The 24,717-nt window shown below is 38.4% G+C and overlaps 2 protein-coding genes across 5 annotated transcripts in view; one reads left to right on the top strand and one right to left on the bottom strand.

Annotated features, from left to right (window-relative positions):
* Positions 1-847: 847 nt before the first annotated feature.
* gpaa1 (glycosylphosphatidylinositol anchor attachment 1) lies at positions 848-11,288 on the bottom strand. Of its 4 annotated transcripts, none has more exons than XM_065276863.2 (14): positions 11,211-11,288; positions 10,809-10,879; positions 10,286-10,385; positions 9,983-10,162; positions 9,505-9,616; positions 9,208-9,355; positions 8,259-8,360; positions 6,528-6,724; positions 6,250-6,446; positions 4,362-4,515; positions 4,069-4,140; positions 2,690-2,886; positions 1,906-2,076; positions 848-1,718 (listed from the first exon to the last, which is right to left on the bottom strand). In XM_065276863.2, exons 3-14 carry the CDS (start codon positions 10,357-10,359, stop codon positions 1,475-1,477), a joined length of 1,848 nt encoding a protein of 615 aa, XP_065132935.1. In that variant the 5' UTR covers positions 10,360-10,385; positions 10,809-10,879; positions 11,211-11,288; the 3' UTR covers positions 848-1,474. The 4 variants fall into 4 exon arrangements, with proteins under 4 accessions (XP_065132935.1, XP_065132933.1, XP_065132932.1 ...); XM_065276861.2 differs by having other exon boundaries at positions 10,286-10,405; positions 11,211-11,287; XM_065276860.2 differs by lacking the exon at positions 11,211-11,288 and adding an exon at positions 10,973-11,118 and having other exon boundaries at positions 10,286-10,405.
* Positions 11,289-15,601: 4,313 nt separating this feature from the next.
* Positions 15,602-24,717, top strand: part of LOC135767216 (protein APCDD1-like) — a 36,544-nt gene continuing 27,428 nt past the window's right edge. The window contains exon 1 of the mRNA XM_065276877.1: positions 15,602-15,899. Within this exon, the coding sequence (XP_065132949.1) occupies positions 15,863-15,899 (37 nt within the window). The 5' untranslated portion in view covers positions 15,602-15,862. The remainder of the gene's footprint in view (positions 15,900-24,717) is intronic.

The raw sequence follows: 24,717 nt of genomic DNA, 5'->3' as shown, positions 1-24,717 counted from the left end.
AATAGGACAGATCGAGAAAAACATTTGGAATATTATCGACCTCCAAAAGTTATTAAAAACAAGGGAATGGAATGCAAGAAATTATCAGAGGAGGTCTTGTGGTTGGCAAAGCTCAGAAAAAAAGAGTAGTATTATATTAGAAATATGATTGAAGTGGATAAGAAGAGGGATCTGCACCGCCTATAAATTGTGATTTCTCGAAATATCGTGCCTTTTCTTGTGGTCCAAGTCCTTCCCTATATGCCTTTGCATCTTGGACGCATTTTCTGTAGTTTAGACATGTCTACATTCACTTAAAGTATCCAAAGCGCACAATCCTCCATTGCACTCCGTTCAGTTCTTTATACAGAGAGCCTCCACAATGGCCGCGCATCCGGGTTACCGCCCAGAATGTGACGTCGGTGAAAACCCTCTATACAGTTTTACATTCTACAGCACCTTTAAGTTAAGATGTTTAAGCAACTTTTATAAACATGCCTTTAGACGTTACTGGTGTGTATCTTAAGACAAATCAATGACACTGGTATAATTTAAGAACTGTCAGTGCAAGTTATTTTCATCTGAGACAGCTCAAACATCTTTTAATCTAGGACTAGCTTTAAGCTTTGTCTCTAAAACCGGAGGATAGATTTATGGACCCTTGAGTAGACTATTGCAGTTATCCTCTTCTCCAAAATCACAGGTGATGTAGAAATAGAGAGCAACCATCACTCCTAATAGTAAAAGATCTTCCCGATGCTATAGAAGAACCAATTTTGGCTAAATGTTTTTTTTAAGCACCTTAATTTATAAGTGCTGTTGGTCACTTAGTTCTTGCAAGGTTTAATTATGCAAAAGACAAATTAACCAGGAGGACCAAAAACTGCATAATTTATTATTATGATGCATATAAAGACAAACTTGCATGACATAAACATGTTATTAATTTAATAAAAAAAGATGTAATGGACAGGAGAGAATGGTTGTGGTCAAGGTTGAGTTACGATGTTTGAATTAAAACCCTCTCTCAAACATTTTTTAGATGATGCATAAGATACATTAGAAATATTACCTACCACACAGAAGAACATATGATCAAACTTAAGACAGATGTTATGAGTTTTGTTTGGAGGCAACTGATATAATCAACACTGCCTTATTTTCTAAATCCAATTGTGTACATTTCTGCTTTATTAGGCATACTATCATTCGCATAAACCTATGTATGCCGAATACATTAAATATCTGGCCAAACTGTACCAACCGAACCCCTGAACAAACTGCCCATCCAATCTGACATACAGAGCAAACATTCACCTACAAACTCTCCTTATTTGGACTTGCATTAGACCTGAGATCCCTCTCCTTGTTTCTGCCAACCTCTGAATGCAGAAAATGTCCATGTCTCAACAATAAATCTTCATGGTTGGCACACAGTAGGATGAGTTTCAAGACCAGCTGACCGTCGCCAGCTAGGACGGACATGTGGATGTGGTTACTTCCAGAAAAGAATATTCCAGAACATCAGCCAGCACGGGTAAATGAAAAGGGCTAACAGTGGGTAGACGAGCGATCCGTAGAGAGTGTGATCAAGAATGCCCTGAGAGATGACCGACAGGTAAAGCATCCAGCCCTCGCTCATGTTGACAGGCGCTTCTATGAGCTCTTGGTAGATAAATACGCAGTAGAGGATCGTGAAGCCAGGACTGAGCAGTATCACAGCCAGTGCGCTCAAAGCTCTAAGAGAGTCAGAAACATGTAGTTGATTACAAACATACATATACATGCATCAATACATAACTGATAATAGTTTCACACACTTTTAAAGCTTCGGTTTAATCATTATGAACAAGTAAGATCTAAATTACGTGAGGATAATATGCTAAAGATGAAGTGTGCTTTTTGGTGCGAGTGTTCGCTTTTTACTTTGGCATGTGTGGTGTGATGCAAGCGGCGATTGGCACCAGCGTGACGGCCAAGATGAAGCCCAGAGAAAAGTTGATGAGCGCCGTGCAGCCCAAAAGCACGGCCAGATAGAGCAAAGCGATCAGTTTCAGTACCCTCCAGCCCTGCTCTGTGCCCTCTCCAGATAACAACCTGTCACAGACAAACAAATAACACATCATCCATGATGTTCAGTAAACAGTCACATGCTAAAAACATTACATTACAGCTCCATACTTCAATCTATTAAGTCTTCATAGGTGTCATCCTAACTGTGTGTTCACACTGCTGCCTGCGTGAGTGTCAAAGTGGCCAAAAGTTATTCAGCCACCAGCTCTCATTGAAGTAAAGTGAGTGTTAAGGAGAGCTGAAATCGCCTCAACTTCATTGGAAACCAATTGGAATGCGGAAACCAATAGAAGTCCTCCGGTTGAGAGGATTCCAGAGAATGCATTTGAGCGGCAATTACTCTTTATCTATAACGTCATTGGCAGCAGGGCAGTCAAAGAGTTTTTTGACGCTCTCGCCGGCGATGTGCACATTGAGTAACTTGAAACCTCAAAAGTGACCAATGTGTAATACTTTACATAAGCCGCAAGTGTGCTTACCCCAAAAAAAAACAAAAAAAAAAAAACTACTTGGTTGCAGTGCCTTTAGCAATTGCTTTATCTATAACGAATTTATGCTATACCGAATTGAAAGAAGTCACCTATGTTGCCTTCATTGAGTTTTGAAACAGCAAGTGTTTGTGTGTGTGTGTGTATACCGTTGCGTGTTGTGTGGCAGCGCAAGTCCTGCGGTATAGATGGCGATTGCAGTGAGCACCACAGCTTCAGTTTCAGAGACGGGGAAATGCTCCACGGCCATTTCTTGCAGCTGAACAGGAAGCAGATAGAGCGCCACACCTGTCAGGTGACTGATAACCACTGGAGTCAACAACGACAAAACCCCGGGACTGGATGACTTCAGAAGAACATGAAAGAAAACAGATGTTACGCAATAATGACCTGGCATTTATCGATACATTGATTAAATATTTTATTTCAAAGAGATTTAAAGATGTTTTCATGTCATTCTCTATTGATTATATTTCTGAAATATTTTGTATTTCCAAGCAAGGCATAAAATTACAAAATGGAATATTAATCAAGACAATCTGCATTCTGTACAAAATGAGACTTGAAAGTGAATTATCAGTAAATTATGGAGGACTACTACATTAAATGAAGGTCGCACACCAGACGAATACTTGTGCGTTGTGCCTGGATACTGGATGGGTGCAAAATCTTGCCAGGCCATTCAGATAGTCTAACATGAAATTCATGATATTTGTCCCAAATTGACATTAATGCACAAACTGACTTCATCCTAGGTTGCAAGATATATTGATCTGTTTGTGATTAAAAGCACATTAACGGGATAGTTTACCCAAAAATTTAAATTCTGTCACCATTTTTCATCCTAATGTTGTTCTAAATCTCTATGAACTTATTTTTTCTGTTAAAACACAAAAGAAGATATATTTTGATAAATGATGGTAAGCACACATAGACTGTACCCACTGACTTCTATATTAGGAAAACAAATATGATGGAATTAAATGATTACAATAATCTGTGTGCTTACCATCATTTATTAAAATATATTCATTATTTATCACAATACTTCCATTATTCCATATTTATTTATTTATTTACCTACTATGGAAGTCCATGGTTACAATCAGCAGTGTGTTTACCATCATTTATTAAAATATCTTCTTTTGTGTTCATCAAAATAAAATAAACTCACCCTCATGTTGTTGTAAGGCTGTATGAGTAAATGATTTAAATTTTTGGGTGAACTTTCCCTTTAATACACCAAACGCATTAAATTACTCAATTCTACCAAATACAAAATAACAAATAAAAGAAAACAATTACGGATTTGCCAACATCATATAAAGTAGATTAATTGAATAACATTCAAATGTAACCTATTGTTAAATTAAAATAAAATAGAAGATTGCTAAAACTGGCCATTCTTGCATCAGGAGTGGTGTTCGACCCCCAAAGTCATCCTTTTTTAGTCCCCATATGCATGTACATGAGATGCAATCTTGATTTGGTTGTAAAGTTAGTGCATCTTAAATAACACAAGACTTACCCGTTCCACCTCACCAACTCCATCCACTTCTGCCTGGTCAGCGGTCCCCAGATGAACCCAGAGATCCAGCGCCTGCAGTGAAGTTAAGTACTCTAACACACAACATGATTTACACATCATAGCATAATAATAGCATCACATTCTGAACTATGAAATGAGTAACAATCACAGAAATTTAGTTAATAATTGTGATGGGTTTTATCAGCATCCAATAAAGAGACACATTCTTAATACCATAAAGATAAAGTCGAATACCAAAAACAAAAAATCATGACACAGGCAGGTGTGGATACTCGCAGCAGTAAGATGACAGCCAGAAGGCCAAACGCTGGCATATAGTAGCCGATGGAGACGAAACGTGAGAGAGAAGGCATGAGGTAAAAGAAATATGACTGATGAAGACGTTCGAGAAGATTGTTCAGCTTTCGGATCATTCCCTCCAGCAACCTGTCCAACAAGTAATTAAGCAAAGACAAAAGACAAATAATGAGATCAAGGAAAAACTCTCAAACTCGTTTTAAAGGTTGACCAGTATTCATATGATGTTGTCCATTGGGTGATAGTTGAAGAGTTATTTTACATATTATTTATAAATTTTAAAAAGCATGTTACACACATACATACATTTGTACACTACAACAACAACGAGATCAGGAGGGAGATCAATGCAAGATCAGTCCACTTCACAACACCCTCTCACTTCATCTCACTCCTACAGGTTTACAGGTGTACATTCAATAAATGAGCAATGCCTGGTTTTTACCCCACAACAAGGCACCAGATCACTAACAAAAACATTTATCAACTCTGTGCCTTAGGTTTCACTTGATACCATAGTCCATAACCGAATTCTGTGGAAAAATATCTACCTCTATCCACAAGTTTCTTACGTCCCATGAGGCCTTGCATCAAAAGTGGGTGTGTCATCTGCTTCTAAATAAACAAGCGGGACCAATCTTTGGTGTCCCCAGAGTACAGATGTGAAGTTTTAACTCAAAATACCATATAGATAATTTATTATAACATGTTAAAATTGACACTTTGTAGGTGTGAGCAAACGTGTTATTTAGGGTGTGTCCTTTTAAATGCAAATGAGACTCAATTGAAACTCAATTGTGCTGTGAAATAGTCGCTCTCTCTTTCTCTCTGCACTAAATTGCTGTGGCGTGGTTGGATAGTGCAGAATAAGGGTTGATATTAATATAATAATAAGATCTTATTATGACATCATAAAGAGAGACAAAGTTCAATGCCTGCAGAGAATGGTTTATCAAAACTGAGTTACTGGGTTGATCTTTTTCACATTTTCTCGGTTGATGGAAGCACTGGGGACCCAATCATAGCACTTAAACATGGAAAAAGTCAGATTTTCATGCCATGGCCCCTTTAAGTAAAATGTGTCAGTAGTACAACTAGATTTCCCTAAATGTGAACGTTTATTGGATTTAAATTTAGTCAGTGAAGCACTGTCATCACAAACACAGGGAAGCAGACGTTATTGAATGTGTTTGTCTTACGTTATTGCTTAAATTGGTTGATGCTGGACAGGGGGTTTCGAGCTTCACACTGGCTCGGTTAAACAGTAAAAACAAATGGCGTAGAAATACTAACCGTTGGACATTTTTATTGCGGTTAACCATTAAACCAGTAATCGTAACATCTCTAGTAAACAATGATCCGAAAAACACTTGGACTCTTAGCTAATTAGCACAAAAAAATCCCATTGCTATGCTACTTCCGCCACCTCACTGGAATTTGTACCTCCATTCTTATTTTACAGAAGAGCCCCCTGGAAACTTAATATCACTAAATATTTTCTCTATTGAGAGTGTCCAGTTTAAGGCTCTAAAAAGCATGAAATAGACTAATATTCTTTATTATACTATACTTGTTCCTGTTTGCTGCGCTTGGCATCTCAGCTGAGGATATTTCATAGTGAAGCACTCTTGGCTGTATGTTTTTCTGGTACCATTAGCCATTAGTAGGGTCATGTTGATGACCTCATGAGCACAGATTATTTGTTAAAGTTATGTGCTTACAACTGATTTTCCTACGCAGAACAAAGCATGCGTCAAATACGTCTGGTGTTTACGTAACAGCCAAAGAAATTCCACCGGAAAAAATATGAATGCTAAGAAACAGTTATATTTCAGGTTTTACTGTGGGCAATAGTACACCTACCGGCCAATGGTGGTGGCGTCTGTCTTGTAGTGTCTAAAACTGTTGATGCCTCGTATAGATGCAGCTTCAATGTGATAGCGAAGAAAGAGGCCGTGATCACCCCAAGCACGTCCGCTTGCCTGTTTCAACACCATCAGCAACATGGTCTGAGCTGCATGGGTGTAGCCCTCCGTCGTGTCCCAATCGTTCCTCTGGAGCTAAGAGGCAAGTAACAGCAATCATGAAATGCTTAGCAAGAGCTCTGCAATCTTAGATCAACTCCTGTCTAAGACCCCTACCTTTCCTTGAATGGTGCACATGACACTTAACTTCTGGCAGAAGGCATGGAAAAGGTTGGCCAGATCCAGGTTCGGGAGCTGGCCATTGAGCCCTTCTAAAATCAAGTCGAGGCTGGTGATGACATCACTGCTGAGCTCCAATGAGAGCGCAGCTTGAATCGATCCTGCCCGACCCTGCAGTGGTGAGTACTCCATTCCTGAATAAAAGTATGAAAACCCACACTGAAAAATTGGGGTTCAAAATCTACTTCAAACCTGCAAATAAACTGTTAGGTTTTATAGTTAGGATTCTGCGCTATTACTACATTTAAGCCTTAAACATTTACGCCAGGGGATCTCAAACTTTTTTGTCAGTCGATAACCCTTGACTTAAATTAATAACTTGAGGTTCCACCCTGCGATTTTAAAGAAGTCATATTTCCTTTGTTTTTAGAGTGTTAAAAGATGTCTGTAGTGTTGTTGTTTCCGCCATGTCAAGTAGACGCTGTGTGTTTCGTTGCGAAAGGCAAACTACTTTGTTTGGCCTTCCAATGGAGTAAACATAAAGAAACCAGTGGTTAGGTTTTATTTACAACACTGTTTCAGAACAGTAAAGCCCAAATGTTCGATTGTGAGCTGCACATTTTACGAAAGGATTACTTTCTTAATACGGAGGAGTACAAACCTGGATGTACACAAATGCTTCTTCTAAAAAGTGGAGCAATTCCAACTTTGCAACTACACTCTGTCTCTTCTGAATGACATCCTGTAAGTAGCCAATGTTTTCATATTTAATGAATTTCCTACCGACTATTCAAACGCAAGTTTTGTGCAGTGTAGAGTAGCGCTTTATTTGCCGTTTCTACAACCACAATTGCAGACATGGATTGCGCTGGTAAAGTTGATCGATCAGCTTTCTGTGCCATCTGTGTTTTCTGGGTCAGATTCAGGCCTGTATTTATAGTGAGTAAAGACGATTTTATCTCCTGGCTTTCACTATTGCTTTGGGCTCATCTTTCAAAACGTGGTAAGGAGCATCACATTTCCGTTTACATGCAATCACAACGCACTGTATAGCTGGCCAATCGGTTCACACTGCGCTTTCTCAGAATAATGAGCTTTGTACAAAACAACCTGTTATAGGAGGGCGGGACTTAGAGGTGCTACCAAATGTACGGTATGTGGAAAATAATGTAACCATAAATCACGCAAACACATTGTATTACAACAAATACACAAAGTAATGTTTTTTTCTAGCCAGGAAATATGGTCCCTTTACGTAAAATATAAATTATTTAATAGCACATTTGCGTGTTTAACTTTAAAAACATATCTTTCATCTGTTTTTAAAAGTAGTTTTAATCATTGTTATTATAACCTGTAATATTCGCATGCTCAAAGTCTGTGTAAAACGCCCCTTTAATATCAAGTGTTATTTCTTGAGAAAAAAATAAGTACAATCAAGCATGTTAAATCAGTTATTGCTTTCATTATAGCACACATTCAATTAATGCACACATTAAATCTATCATTAGGTTATGGATTCAGTGTCAGCTGGAACAGATTGTGTTACCAGAAGGGAGTGTACTAAAGACAAAAAAATCATCATGTTAAACTACTATGTTGCATTTTCAAAAATAATGTTAAACTCATCATTTAATATAACAACACCATTAAAATAGATAAATGTAAAAGATATACGGGGAATAAATGTGCATTTGCACTGAATCTGTGATCTGAATCAGTACATACCCGTGATGTTCGTATGATGGTAGCCCTCCAGCCACGCCTGCATGCCAATCAGATCATGTTCATTTACTAAGAATATGATGTCTTTGGCCCAGTAAACCTGATCTTTGGAAAAAAGTGGATGAAAACCAAGATCAGTCTCACTGCAGAACATCAGTATAACATATCAATTATATGGATGATCAAAAGGCAAAACCTTAAACAGGCCTAAAAGCACTGAATATGGTGGTTAAATGAATGGTTGACATGAAATGAATCCATTGTTTTGCTGTGCTACTACTGTCAACTAAAACGATTTTAAACAATATTTTCTTAATTGTTTCACACAGCTTGTGCAAGCAGTATGCATAACTTGGGTCTCTGCTACATAACAGAAATGCAGCTCTACACAGAAAACAAAATTATTTTTGGGTTACTATACTAATTCCTTAAACATGGCCATAAATGGGATCCTGTCTGTGAAAATCTGATGAACCCACAATGGTTTGCGCATTCTTCAGACTATCATTGATAAAACAAAAGCGGCTGCTCTTCATTTCTTTATTTTTGTTTCATTATGCGAGTGTGTGAAGTTTTTTTATTAATTTCTCTGGCAGAATATTAGAGAAGCTCTTACATATAAATGTACAAAACAGCATGTAGTTAATATTTTAAACTTATTTGTGATTAAAACCGAAACGCCATTAGGTGGGGGAATCACGTGAACTTCCAGTAGACAGTTTACAAGGGACACAAACACCAAAGTGTAGCTTAAAGCACACAAATTCAGTCAGATTTATGGAACTGACATATTACAGCGATTGTAAAATTCAACAATATGAGACAGGGGTGTGTTGAAAACAAGAGTAACACAGACACAAATATTTTAAAAATATTGTTTCTGTTCTATATTGTTACTTCTTGTGGTTTAGTATCATTTAAATCAACATCATTAATGCTTTTCCAGACTTACTTCTGAAATACTGTGCAAGACCCAGAAGAAGACCGACCGCCTGGTTATTGCTGTTGCCGGGACTACAGGGCGCACTGATTACCAGCGCCTCTGTCCTGGGTGCACGGGGGGCCCGCAAGATCCCATACACATTTGTGCCTCGAACCATCTTAAAACATAAGAGAATGTTTAACATACTTCATGTTTAATGAATCACTGAATCCATCAGTGACCACTGAATTATCATCTCTCACTTGCATATTGAATCTTAAATGATAAACTGTATGCGTGTCATTTAAAAACAGTACAGTAACTCACATAGCGCTCTTTATTCTCATCTGGGAAGGGCAGAAGGCGGGAAAAACTTTGAGTAAACACTTCCAGTCCTCTAGCCTGCATCGTCTTAACTAACCAATCCACTGGCATACCGCTAGAGAGAATGAAATGGTTTGTGACCACAAAACATTCATGCATATCCATCTTTTAATCATATGTACTACACAACAGTTCAGCAATTAAGGTTTAGACAATTATTTTTATGGATTGAAATGTTTAATATACCTATTAAAACAAAACAGTCCAAAGAAAGATGTTCAGTTGTATTATTGTAGTGAAAATGCAAAACTCAAGACAAGATATAGTTTATTTTCATTTATTTTCTTTAAACTTTGAAGTAAAGCGTGTCCTGGACGTGTTATTGTGAGGTTCTTTATATACAATAATAAAAGTACGAATATTTAATTGAAACATTTCGTATAAAAATAAATGTAACATGCTCAGATTGTGTGAGACTCACTCAGCCTTTCGTTTGTGTGCATCAAACTCCCTGGCAGTGGACAGGGCTCTTTCACCGGCGGGGAACCGTTCCTCCACCATAGTGGAACCCATGGCATTTTCTGACATGTATGTCCTTAGTGTGAACGGCTCAAACGCCAGACCCATGAACCAAATGATGGCCGCTATGTAGCATACCATACTGAGTAAAGGATTGAACGGAGAACAGAAAGAGATTGCTTATGAAGTTGTATTACGAATTAACTAAGTCTTTCGGTTATATCATAGTACTTAATAATACATTTAGCTGCAAGTTAACACTTACCATATGGGCGTGTTGAGGCGGGTCAAGAGATTGATCAGGGCCTTTCTGCGGTTCGGGTCAGACAACAGTCCCATTGTGATAATCTACTGCTCCACTCCAACTGTGACAATGCTAATGTTACTAGTACACATTCAAAAAATATTGCATATTTCAGTTTATGTAAAGCCATGTCAAGACTAAATCAATGTGAAATGTATTTTTAATGCTGATGCGTGTTATCTTTATCTTTATATAATTAAATTGATACTGCAGCCTGAATTTCAAAGACGGGACAAATCTGTTTTTATACATGCACATGAATACATAAACAAATATGTTAACCCTCCATTTAACAGTGTTTGTTAATTTTGAAATTAGATGTAGATTACTATAAAGTGTTACAAAGCGACAATTAAATAAAAGGAAAAGCAATAATGAAAGGAAACTGCATGACAGCAAGCAGGCGTTTTCTACAGGAAGTCCAATCAGTCAACAGAAATAATAAATAACACGGAAAGATTAAGATATTTAACAGATTTCTTACCAGAAATATCAATGTGATTTATTCAGCATTAATACTGATCTGCTGTATTACTCCATACTCTAGCTCGTCCCCTGCAACGGAGAATAAACACATTAACGTCAACACAGAGAAAAAAATTGCGGCATCATTGAGGCATTGAGACAAATATACGAAAGTCTAATTACCTGAACCGCAGTTTAAAAATACCAAAATATAATCAGTACATAAAGCACGAAGCGCTAAGGTTTGCCGCTCCACCTGCAGCACATTCATGTATTCACATTTCACTTGTTCCGTGTTTCTGGTGGGAAATAATATGCTGCGGACAAACTTCCGCTTTGGCGTCTAATTCATTTTTCCCATAGACTTTTGGATTGTCGCGAAAAATAATATGTGTGTATATTAAACATGTATGACACTTACACGTTTTGTACAGCAAGATCTCCACAGATGCGCAACTTTTATGGATTTTTAAGTATATAAAGTGGGAAGGAGTTGGATCTAGATACAACCTCGCCCCCTGGATGTCGTGTTCTGCAGTGAGGACAATCTGGTGACTATTGCTCGTGTAGACGGACGTTTTCACGTAGCGCTTTCTGGGGATATTTTGGATAAGCATAAGCCATAGGACAGCTGTGTCAGGTTTAAACATCCAACTATGAGACCACCCTTTGGTTTCCATTGATCATAAGCAAGTGTAAGTCGTGGTCCTTGGACATTAAAACGTCTCTTGACAAAGTCATCACGAGAACACGTTTGCCTAAAAAAAAAACTACTTTTGGGGTGTGTGACAAAACTCAAAATATTGCGTCTCTGTTATCAATATCTAGCAAATACTTTATTTTCTATGAGTGCTGTGAGCTGGCCTGGTTTTGATTTTATTTATTTATTCATATTTATTAATCTATCTATTTATTTATTTATATCAGTTTTTTATTTAAATATTTATCTTTATTAATTGTTTTGAAAGAAAGCATATCTGAGAGCTGTCCGGGGGGGGGATCCCGGCTCGAAATATAAGCCTGAACTCATACCAGCAAACACAGAACGTTTCCCTAACGTTCCCACATGGTTCCCATTTGGTTATTTTTTGGTAACAAAATAAGAACGTTCTGGGAATGTTCCCTGTAGGTTATATTCATAATAACCTAAATAAAACGTTCCTAGAATATTCCTTGCAAGTTATTTTTAGTTTTTATTTTATAACCTAGAGAGGACGTTCACAGAACGTTCACTGTAGGTTTTTAAAATATAACGAATACACTTATATTTTATCTCTTTCTTCATTTAGTAATGTTAACTTAAATATGTGTAAACATAAATATATTTTAACGATTTCCGATCGATTTGACAGGGCTTATAAAGATGTAGCTTTTAATATCTAAAATCTAGACTAACTGCAATGGTAAGATCTGTGTTTATCTGTCAATAAATATCTGTTTAAGTCCTCTATATCGTGTTGAAGTCATTATTTATATATTTTATAAAATACAATGTTATCTTAATACAATATGTGATGCTGAGGTAAAATGAAACCTAAAAATTAATTGCAGGGAACTCTTTTATATTATACTATAAATATAATGTACAGGAACGTTCCCAGAACGTTGGTTAACCAAATGGGAACCATATGGGAATGTTAGGGGAACGTTCTTTGTTTGCTGGGTGAGAACTAGGATAGATAGCTTGGAGTGAGGCCATGGCGGAGGAGATACTGCAAAAGCGGTCACTGTCCGACTGTCTATAGGTGAGGGACGGCTGTGTATGAATGCACTTGAAATAATCTATATTTATTTTAACAATAAATACTTACTTATAGTGCAACTTGCTTTTAAGATGCCCTTATTAACATGTATGGTTTTAATTGTTATTGTAATAAAACCACAATAAAATATCCACAAATGAATTATGGTTTTGCTACCAAAAACATGTTGTTTTGTAGTATAGATATCGTTGTACAAATGGAAATTAAACCAAAAACATGATTTATTTAACATGATGACTTAAATGTCCTAATATAACTAAGGCCTAGCTAGTCCTGGATAAATCTAATCACTGTCCAGGAAACTCTCCTGGTTCATGAATAAACGTACCTATAAGGGCCACTGTCCTGCAAAGTTTAGCTCAACCCTATTAAACACACCTGAATGTAATTTCCATGTAATCCTGCAGCCAACAAATCAGATGGGCCGTGGGTGGGCATTGCTCTAGGCAACTGACTATAGTGCTCTGGTTTGTTTTAATTTGATGGGTCAACTATAAACATTGTCTGTCTTAATTTAATCCAACGGCTGGGTTTGTCCCATTTGATTCAGCATTGGATTGAAAATAACCCTGCATTCTGGGTTAGGTTCTGTGTGTGTCTTCAGTCAGTACACTGTTTGCACTTTAGGTTCTACTACATTTTCCCACAGTGAAAGTGATGCTTCATGTTGAAAAATGATTTTATACCTCTGATATTGTTCTCTTATGATGAAACAAACGTGAAGTCACTTTCACCCCATGACTAGAGATTTCATTCCATTACAATAATGTCAAACAAACGATTCATATTTAATGTCACACAGCTGGTGTCTTGATTTAATAAGCTGCTTCCTCCTTCATCTCGATGAAATTATAAAACACTTCTAATAAATCACAGATCCAGGGTTCCTCCTCTGGGCCCCTGCACTCATTCACCACATTTTTTACATTCGAATATTACTGACAACTTTTCCTGCATCTCTGAAGGTGATAATGTGGAGTGTGAGAGTGTGTGTGCGCATATGTGTGTGTCCGTGTGGAAAAACCAGCCACGCTTTCTGACTAATATTTTATATTATTTCATTCATACGTCACAATACTAATACTAGCTCGCTGTGATGTTAAAGGACACTGATGTTAAACAGACACATTGTGTGGTATCTTTAAATTTGCCTTCTTATGGACTTGACAGTCATTCGTTTATACATTTTGCTACCACTTTTATCCAAAATAAATTACAATGTGTTCAAAGCAGAAAACGTTTTAGTAATCCACTGATTCGAAGTAACATTTATTTTTTCTTTAGCTGGGTAAACTACTAATGACACTCTAAAAATTAAAATAGCTTGGATCCATTCTTCAAACCCATTTGTCCTCAAAAGGAGCTGACATCTGTTACAGCATATTGGGTTGTGAAATTGTTTTTTGAAGCTTAAATCTAAATAGCTGTTTGCCATGTTAGGTTGTAAAACAAAACTCTTGCTCATATCTGTATAACTTTGGTGGTAAATCCCTCTTTTAAAGTCACTGCCAAGAGCAGAATCTCTGAGAGAGAAAATAAAAGAGGAGCTGAGAGGATAACACGGGTAACAAAGAAAGCAGCGTAAGGATTAAACACAGCAGAGAGAATACCACTGTAAACTCCATAGTAACACAGCAGCAGAGGAAATCCTTTAAAGAATCAGTTTCATTAAAACTACTGCTGAGCCACATTTAGTTAAACGTGTGTGTGCGCCCGTGTGTACAGTAAGGTCACAGGTCAAAGTTTAATGGTGTGTTAACTTAGATTCAAAGTGTTAACTTGGATGTACCCAGAGTACGTATGTGAAGTTATACCTTAAAATACCAGACAGATCATTGTTATAGCATGTTAAAAAAAATGTATGTGTAAGCCGTTTTTGGGTGTATGCTTTAAAATGCAAATGAGCTGATCTCTGCACTAAATGGAAGTGCCCTGGTGGATAGTACAGATTAAGGGGCGGTATTATTATAATAAGGTCCCCTTCTGACATCACAAGGGGAGCCAAATTTCTATTACCTATTTTTTCACATGCTTGCAGAAAATGTTACTCGGTTGATCTTTTTCACATTTTCTAGGTTGATAGAAGCACTGGGGACCCAATCAGAATTTCATGATATGTCCCCATTAAACACATCTGACAACCTAACACATGCATCACTACAGGAGCCAAAAATAATGTGTCTGCCTGTCTGTCTGTGTGTGTACGTTGTGTGCGTGTGTGTACGTTGTGTGCGTGTGTGTGTGTGTCAATGTCCCTTTTGAACTGTGGTTTTCCAGGCAGCATTAAGTTTAAGAACAATACAGACAAAACCAATGAAGAGTCTTTGAGAGAAAAACAGATATGTATGAAGTCACCACATCTGAAGCTTTGTTCTCCATCGCTGTTTCCAAGTGCTCTCGGGTGCCAGGGCGGAAAGAGAGAGAGAGAGGAGGAGGAGGAGGGTCTTTTAACTCCCACTTAAATCCAGTCTGACTGTGGCCAAATCGAAAGATTAAAGTTCTTGTGAAATGAGAGAACTAAAAGCATTCAGCCGCTTTAAAGCCTCTTGTGTTTTTAACACTGTGTCTGTCCACAAACATCAAATCACTTACAAACACTGAACATTAAAACCGATTTCTGCTTAAACGCATCCATGCACTGTAGAAAAGCCAAAAGCTGCGTTTGATTTGTGTGTTAGGGAAACAGAAAAGATTATCAGGACTTGGTTTGATTGAATTATGAAAATATCTCTATGTAAAAATGTGGTTGTAAAATAAGAGGGAGTTCATGCTTTTTATAAAATATTAATAATTTTTAAAATATTAAACAATATTTACCTGTTCATTTTTAGAGCATAAACTTATAGGCCTACATTGTCATGGCACTAGTTTAGGCAATAAGATGAGCTTTTACTACCGGGAGATTAGTGTTCAGTTGATGCCTTTGCCAAACTAAAGTTCACATTTCAATAATAGAACTCAGTCCACACCCCTCAAACTCCACCCAGTCTCTCTCTCTTTCTCTCTCTCTCTCTCTCTCTCTCTCTCTCTCTCTCTCTACAGTGTAAAGGATACACATTTCTCTATAGCTCCTGATATCCTAATGCAGAATTCCTCTGAGATCTTTGTTATGATTTTTCAGGGATTGCTCCACGTTTAGTGGGAAGAGCTACAGATCTGAAGATTAATAAGAGCTTTTGAAATGTGACGCCTCAGTCGTGTGTCTGTGCGGTTCAGATGGATCTCTGTGCAGTTCTGGCTCAATGATTGATAAAGTTCAGGATAAAGGTGAAGCTTTCAGGGAACGCACTGATCGAGAATCTCTTTTGCAATGGCCGTATCTGTGATGTTGGTGCTGATGGCGTTTGGTGAGTTTATTCAGAAGACCTGATAACAGTAAAAAAACAACAGTTTAAACTGCTTTAAAATACAGTTTATTTATTTTTATTGAATATAAATATCAGATTATTTATCAGTTTTCAAGAGAAGGAATGCTACAATTGTTTAAAAAAAATGTATCTTTACATTTTATGAAACTAAAAGAGTAAAAATTGCCTTGCTTTACTTCACAAACCAACATTAAAGAAGCAGGACTACAATTTACAGTAAAATACAACAAGGGAAATGTAGTTTCTCATCACTTTATTTAGTTTAAAGATGACTTTGAGGTAAATTTCATTGCGTTCATCAGTTGCAGATGAGCAAATGTTTTAAAAGCAGCTTTCAGATAAAAGGTTTTTTCAGCAACTCGCAGTGTCTTTGAATGAGTATAACATTCAATTAAGTGGTGGATTATAGCAGCTTTTCCCAGCAGCCGGCGAGGCAGTTTACAGTCTGCTGTATGTTTTTGGGGGAAACCTCAGAGGTCAAAGAGAAGCCAAGACATCAACCTCACGTGGAGATGAACTTCTATTGGCTACAAACCTTTCTTAAACCATACTGTTGAGAGCTTTGTACCATGATCCCATACATGTTAAAGTAATAATTCACCCTAAAATAACTATTCTGTCATCATTCACTCCTGTCATGTTCTTTCCAGACCCAAATGACTTTCTTTCTTTAACAGCAGATTTCTTTAGCAGAACACGTTCATATTTAGAGATTCATATCATGTCTTGTGCAGCACACGTCATTTAAGTCATTGTTTAGGGTAAATCTTCAGCACAGCTCGAAGTAATCAGTTAATCAATTTTGCTTTGAAATTTATGTACCGAATTTAATTTTTAACAGTTAAAACGTGTGTTTAGAGTCTGTTTAAAATTAAAGTGTGTTCAAAGAATGTTACTTAGGCCTGTTACCCACATCAAACAGATTTTCTCCATTATATGTCTATTGAAGTGTCTAAAGTTGTGTATATAATGGGAATTAATGAGAGTTTGTTTTCCGAAAGAAACGCCCGTCAGACGCTGAACATACTGTGGAGTTGTGTGGTTAAAACGCTTTGAGATGGAATTTTGCTTAGATCTTTGTATGTTTGTAAGTGGGCCCAGATCTGTGACTTCACTCATGGGTTTTGTCCAACTGGAAATGTTGTTTGTGGTCGGGTCTGAAGAGTTCTGTGACTGACCGCTTCACTGCGGCTGAAACATTTAACAGCAGTAGGGTTATAAAATAGATTTGTCATGAATTCATGTAAAAAGAGACATAAAATAATAAAAAACATTTGCTGAAATCTAACTTCTGTTCACACACTCAAAACTTACTGATTTTGCAATTAATTGGATGCCAGTGGGTTGTTAGGGTGTTGTGGGTGGTTGCAATAATAACTTCAGATTAAAACTGCAAGCAGTGATGGAAGGGCCCTCGCACACCTGACACCGCCACGCCGTGGCATGAGAAGAATTAAAGGGAACAGTAGTAAATAGGCATTTAAGCATGTAAACATAGGTGAACCATTTAAAAGTGTAGTATAATGTGCCACATTTCCTGTTGCTAATTACAAATGACAGCGAGGTAGCATCGTGTAAGATAGCATGAGAGAGAGAGAGAGAGAGAGTGAGTGAGCGAGTGTGTGTGTGTATGAGTGACTACATGTAAATATTGGCACGTAGATGTGTTCTGTCCAGGACTCTTATCAATCATGTGAAGTTTGGGACAAATCTGACATTGCATTATCATTGTAAACATGTTACTTCCTGTTACCAGCTGGTGGCGCTATGACCGTAACTGACTATTGGCATCATAAGTGACTATCAGTGATGGGAGTAACGCGTTACTGTAACTCCACTATTTTTTTAAATCAAGTAACGCAATTACAATTACTGAAATTTAAATGAGTTCGTTACGCGCGTTACTCTATTTTGTAAAAAATAGACAAGACATATCTGACGTCGCAGGACTGTAGTTGGCGGCGCAATAATTCATTACACTTCATCATAGCTGACAGTGCATATAGAATGAACATGAAAAATCTAAACGGGACAACATACCTTTGTTTAAAAATTGTGCGCAAGTCATAATCCATCCGGTCTCATGTTTGTAAATTATCTTCACCAAGCAATCGCAGTATGACATCAACTTGCATTTGTAGTCCACAAAGGTAATAAATCTAAGAAATGATCATATATTCTTAGATGTTTACATCGGCTTCATGGAAGAGAACGATCCGCGATTGTTGTTTCCACTAAAATATTCACACTGCGGTGTACACCCGTGTTAAAACTCCATAGTATGTGTGAGCTCGCTTTTAGTTTTAGTTTCAGTCTCTCCGTATCCGAACAAAAAATCCACTCGCTCTGTGTCCATCTGACAAAACAATCCACTCGCTCTGTGTCCGTCCGACAAAACAATCCACGTAGCCTACTCCGTTTTCTGAATAAATATCTTCCTTTAATCCTGTGTATCATTTAAATCCAACAGAAAACAAACAATATATGACCAAAGAGCGCAGTCCCTGTTGCAAGCTTTACAAGCTGTGTTCCAATTCAAGTGCTGCACCCTACTAAGCATGCAATAAAAGGTGAGCACTTGCCCATTCAAGGCGCTCAGAAGTTCGCGAAGAGAACTGAAATGAGACGGTCTAACCTTCGGAGGACCCATAATTTGCCTCATCTGCTGCACACGCATCGTGCCTGTCAGCAGGACACAGCGGAGACGTTTCTAACTTATTAAAATAAATATGAAATCAGAAAAATTATAATTTATTTTAGAAAATTTGACATGTTGACACAATTGTCTCCAAATTTTTAAAGAGACACTACACAATTATAACACATTTTATATTTTTGTAAACATGCAGAATATTTGTCTAAATGGTCTAAATGATATACATAAATAAACTAAGTTTAAATATTAAGATAATTTCTAACAAAAATATTCAAAGGTTGAATCTAAAGCAAAATAGGCTCCTACAGTATGTGATATATTAGAGTCTTATGTGTAAAATAGCCCATCCATATCATTTTACTGTTTGACTGTTCAGTACTGTTCATATTTACATTTAAAAAGCAGACATAAAAGTAACTTAAAAGTTACTTTTCTAAGTAACTAATTACTTTTGATATACAGTAACCGGTAGAGTAATTCAGTTACTTTTAAAAGAAGTAATTAGTAACTGTAACTAATTACTAATTTTTTAGTAACTTGCCCAACACTGGTGACTATTGACATGTAGATGTGTTCAGTCCAGGACTCTTATTAATCATGTGAAGTTAGGGAAAGATCGGACATTGCATAATCAGTGTAAACATGTCACTTCCTGTTGTCAGCTGGTGGCGCTATAATCATAAGTGACTATTGACATGTAGATGTGTTCAGTCCAGGACTCTTATTAATCATGTGAAGTTTGGGACAGATCAGACATTGCATAATCAGTGTAAACATGTCACTTCCTGTTGTCAGCTGGTGGCGCTATAACCATAAGTGACTATTGACATGTAGATGTGTTCAGTCCAGGACTCTTATTAATCATGTGAAGTTAGGGAAAGATCGGACATTGCATAATCAGTATAAACATGTCACTTCCTGTTGCCAGCTGGTGGCGCTATAACCATAAGTGACTATTGACATGTAGATGTGTTCACTCCAGGACTCTTATTAATCATGTGAAGTTTGGGACAGATCAGACATTGGATAATCATTGTAAACATGTCACTTCCTGTTGCCAGCTGGTGGCGCTATAACCATAAGTGACTAATGACATGTAGATGTGTTCACTCCAGGACTCTTATTAATCATGTGAAGTTTGGGACAGATCAGACATTGGATAATCATTGTAAACATGTCACTTCCTGTTGCCAGCTGGTGGCGCTATAACCATAAGTGACTATTGACATGTAGATGTGTTCAGGTCATGACTCTTAGCAATCATGTGAAGTTTGGGACAGATCGGATACTGTATGCCTGAGTTCCAGCAACCTGTTTCATAGCGAAACATCAAACTTTGGCTGGCCGAAACAGACACAAATTTTAATATAGAATCAAATCCTTCGCAATTTAGCATCACAAAGGCCTTAAGATGACACTCACCAAATATGATGATGATCCGACGAAAACTGTAGGAGGAGTTAGTTAAAGTATGACTGCTGGAAATGAGAAAAACTGAGCCAAAATCTGAGAAATAATTCAAAATAGCTGACTTCCTGTTTGGTTTAGGGCGTTGCTCCAAGAGACTTTTTTGTAGGGCTTGTAATAATACATGAGCATACCGAAATTCGTACATGTAAGTTAAACACAGTCCAAGGGCTGCTTCATTCAATATTTGAAAGTGGCGCTAAAACATGTTCCTTCAGGTTGCCAGCTGGTGGCGCTATGGCTATAAATGAAAATTGTTATGTAGATGTGTTCAGGTCAGGACTCTTAGCAATCATGTGAAATTTGGGACAGATCGGACACTGTATGCATGAGTTCCAGCAACTTCCTGTTTCATTGGAAAACATCAAACTTTGTCGGGCCAGAACCGACACAAATTTTTACGTAGAGTCAAAACACTCACCAAATATGAAGATGATCCGACGAAAACTGTAGGAGGAGTTAGTTAAAGTATGACGCCTGAAAATGACAAAAACTGCGCCCAAATCACAAAAATAACTCAGAATAGCTGACTTCCTGTTTGGTTTACGGCTTCGCTCCAAGAGACTTTTTTGTAGGTCTTGTCATGCTACAGACGCGTACCGAATTTCGTAATTGTACGTCAAACACAGTCCGAGGGCTGCTTCGTTGAAAATTTGTAGGTGGCGCTATAGAGCCATTTTCTCACGCCTAGTTCTAAAGCATACACCACATGTAAATTTTCATCACTCTTGACATCTGTGCAAAATTTCATGAGTTTTCGAGTATGTTTAGGCCCTCTAAAGTCCCGCTGAAGTCGGAGAAAAAGAAAAAAAATAATAATTAAAACTGCAAGCAGTGATGGAAGGGCCCTCGCACGCATGTGCACCGCGACTCTATGGCCTTAGTAAAGCAATGAACCAGGGGGATTGAAATTTCAGTGGGTAAATATAAGCGGATATTCAAAGGAACTTTGAAGTGCCACACCTCCTTTGTGCAGCAGGTGGCGCTATGATTGTATTTGATTGTTTTAACATTGATGTGTTGAGGCCAGGACCGTTGTCAAACGTATGATGTCTGTGACAGGTCGGACATTGCATGCCTGAGTTACAACAGCTTTCTCATGGAGAAACATCACTCTTTGCGAGGCCGCCACGGACACGCCCTTCAACGAAAAGTCAAGATCTTCGCAATTTATCATCGCAAAGGGCTTAAGATCAGTCTCACCTGATATGATAATGATTTGATTAAATCTCTGAGAACAGTGAATCACAGCGTAAAACAATGCATTTCCTGCTACCTCTAGGTGGCACTAGGACTGAAGCTGAATATTGGCATTGAAATGTGTTCAGGCCAAGACTCTTATCAAACATGTGAAGTGTGGGGCAGATTGGACATTGTATGCCTTAGTTATAACAACTTCCTGTTTCATGGCGAAAACGCTGAAATTTGTCAGGCCGCCACGGACACACCTTCCAACGAAAAGTCAAAAGCTCCGCAATTTAACATCGCAAAGGCCTTTAGATGAGATTGACCAAATATGATGACAATCTGACAAAATCTCTAGGAGGAGTTCGTTAAAGTACGAAGCCTGGAAACGACAAAATTTGCACCGAAATCACAGCAAAAATTCAAAATGGCTGACTTCCTGTGAGGTTTAGAGCTTCACTCCAAGAGACTTTTTTGTAGGTCTTGGGTTGATATATGACCCTACCAAATTTCGTTTCTGTAGGATTTTCGTAGCGGCGGGGCTGTTCTCTTGAAATTTTGCAGGTGGCGCTATCGAGCCATTTCTGCACGCTCACTTCTGGCGCCTATGTCACATGTAAATTTTTGCCACTTCTGATGTGTGTGCAACGTTTTATGACTTTTTGAGGTTGTTTAGCCTGTCAAAATGCGATTCAATTAGCGATACTTTGCCAGGCCGCCACGGACACGCCCTTTAATGAAAAGTCAAGGTCGTTGCTTTTTATCATCACACAAGGTCTTGAGATTACACTGGTGAAATATGATGTTGATATGGTTAAATACCTAGGAGCAGTAAGTCACAGCGTCAAACATGGTATTTCCTGCTGCCTCTAGGTGGCGCTATGAGTGTTACTGAATTATGCCATGTTGATGTGTTCAGGCCTGGACCCTTATCAAACGTGTGAAGTCAGGGGCAGATCGGACAATGTATGCCTGAATTACATCAGCTTCCTGTTTCATGGCGAAACATTACACTTTGCCAGGCCGCCACGGACACGCCCTCCAATGAAAAGTCAAAAGCTCCGCAATTTAGCATCGCAAAGGCCTTTAGATGATACTGACCAAATATGATGATGATCGGATTAAATCTCTAGGAGGAGTTCGTTAAAGTACGACGCTTGGAAATGTCAAAAAATGACAGAGAAAATTCAAAATGGCTGACTTCCTGTGGGGTTTAGAGCTTAGCTCCAAGAGACTTTTTTGTAGGTCTTGGAGTAATAGATGATCCTACCAAATTTTGTATCTGTAAGTTTTTCGTAGTGGGGGGGCTGTTCTCTTGAAATTTTTCAGGTGGCGCTATCGAGCCATTTTTACACGCCCACTTCTGACGCCTATACTACATGTAAATTTTCGCCACTTCTGACGCGTGTGCAAATTTTCATGAGTTTTCGGGTATGTTTAGGCCCTCAAAAATCCGATCCATTTCGGAGAAGAAGAAGAAGAATAATAATAATAATTAAAACTGCAAGCAGTGATGGAAGGGCCCTCGCACGCATGTGCACCGCCACTCTATGGCCTTAGTAAAGCAATGAAACAGGGGGATTGAAATTTCAGTGGGTAAATATAAGCGGATATTCAAAGGAACTTTGAAGTGCCACACCTCCTTTGTGCAGCAGGTGGCGCTATGATTGTATTTGATTGTTGTAACATTGATGTGTTGAGGCCAGGACCCTTGTCAAACGTATGATGTCTGTGACAGGTCGGACATTGCATGCCTGAGTTACAACAGCTTTCTCATGGAGAAACATCACTCTTTGCGAGGCCGCCACGGACACGCCCTTCAACGAAAAGTCAAGATCTTCGCAATTTATCATCGCAAAGGGCTTAAGATCAGTCTAACCTAATATGACAATGATTTGATTAAATCTCTGAGAACAGTGAATCACAGCGTAAAACAAGGCATTTACTGCTACCTCTAGGTGGCGCTAGGACTGAAGCTGAATATTGGCATTGAAATGTGTTCAGGCCAAAACTCTTATCAAACGTGTGAAGTGTGGGGCAGATTGGACATTGTTTGCCTTAGTTATAACAACTTCCGGTTTCATGGCGAAAACGCTGAACTTTGTCAGGCCGCCACGGACACACCTTCCAACGAAAAGTCAAAAGCTCCGCAATTTAACATCGCAAAGGCCTTTAGATGAGATTGACCAAATATGATGACGATCTGACAAAATCTCTAGGAGGAGTTCGTTAAAGTACGAAGCCTGGAAATGACAAAATTTGCACAGAAATCACAGCAAAAATTAAAAATGGCTGACTTCCTGTGAGGTTTAGAGCTTCGCTCCAAGAGACTTTTTTGTAGGTTTTGGGTTGATATATGACCCTACCAAATTTAGTTTCTGTAGGATTTTCGTAGCGGCGGGGCTGTTCTCTTGAAATTTTGCAGGTGGCGCTATCGAGCCATTTCTGCACGCCCTCTTCTGGCGCCTATGCCACATGTACATTTTTGCCACTTCTGACGTGTGTGCAACGTTTTATGACTTTTTGAGGTTGTTTAGCCTGTCAAAATGCGATTCAATTAGCGATACTTTGCCAGGCCGCCACGGACACGCCCTTTAATGAAAAGTCAAGGTCGTTGCTTTTTATCATCACACAAGGTCTTGAGATTACACTGGTGAAATATGATGTTGATATGGTTAAATACCTAGGAGCAGTAAGTCACAGCGTCAAACATGGTATTTCCTGCTGCCTCTAGGTGGCGCTATGAGTGTTACTGAATTATGCCATGTTGATGTGTTCAGGCCTGGACCCTTATCAAACGTGTGAAGTCAGGGGCAGATCGGACAATGTATGCCTGAATTACATCAGCTTCCTGTTTCATGGCGAAACATTACACTTTGCCAGGCAGCCACGGACACGCCCTCCAATGAAAAGTCAAAAGCTCCGCAATTTAGCATCGCAAAGGCCTTTAGATGATACTGACCAAATATGATGATGATCGGATTAAATCTCTAGGAGGAGTTCGTTAAAGTACGACGCTTGGAAATGTCAAAAAATGACAGAGAAAATTCAAAATGGCTGACTTCCTGTGGGGTTTAGAGCTTAGCTCCAAGAGACTTTTTTGTAGGTCTTGGGGTGATATATGATCCTACCAAATTTCGTATCTGTAAGTTTTTCGTAGTGGGGGGGCTGTTCTCTTGAAATTTTGCAGGTGGCGCTATCGAGCCATTTTTACACGCCCACTTCTGACGCCTATACTACATGTAAATTTTCGCCACTTCTGACGCGTGTGCAAATTTTCATGAGTTTTCGGGTATGTTTAGGCCCTCAAAAATGCGATCCATTTCGGAGAAGAAGAAGAAGAAGAAGAAGAAGAATAATAATAATAAACGGAGCAAAAACAATAGGGTCCTCACACCCTGGTGTGCTCGGGCCCTAAATATAGCTGCAAGCAGCAATGGCGGGCCCTCGCACGTTTTTTTACCGCTACACGATGCGTCCGAGAAAACG

Source organism: Paramisgurnus dabryanus, chromosome 6, assembly GCF_030506205.2.
Source record: "Paramisgurnus dabryanus chromosome 6, PD_genome_1.1, whole genome shotgun sequence".
Lineage (NCBI taxonomy): Eukaryota > Metazoa > Chordata > Actinopteri > Cypriniformes > Cobitidae > Paramisgurnus > Paramisgurnus dabryanus.
This window is presented reverse-complemented; position numbering and strand designations above follow the sequence as displayed.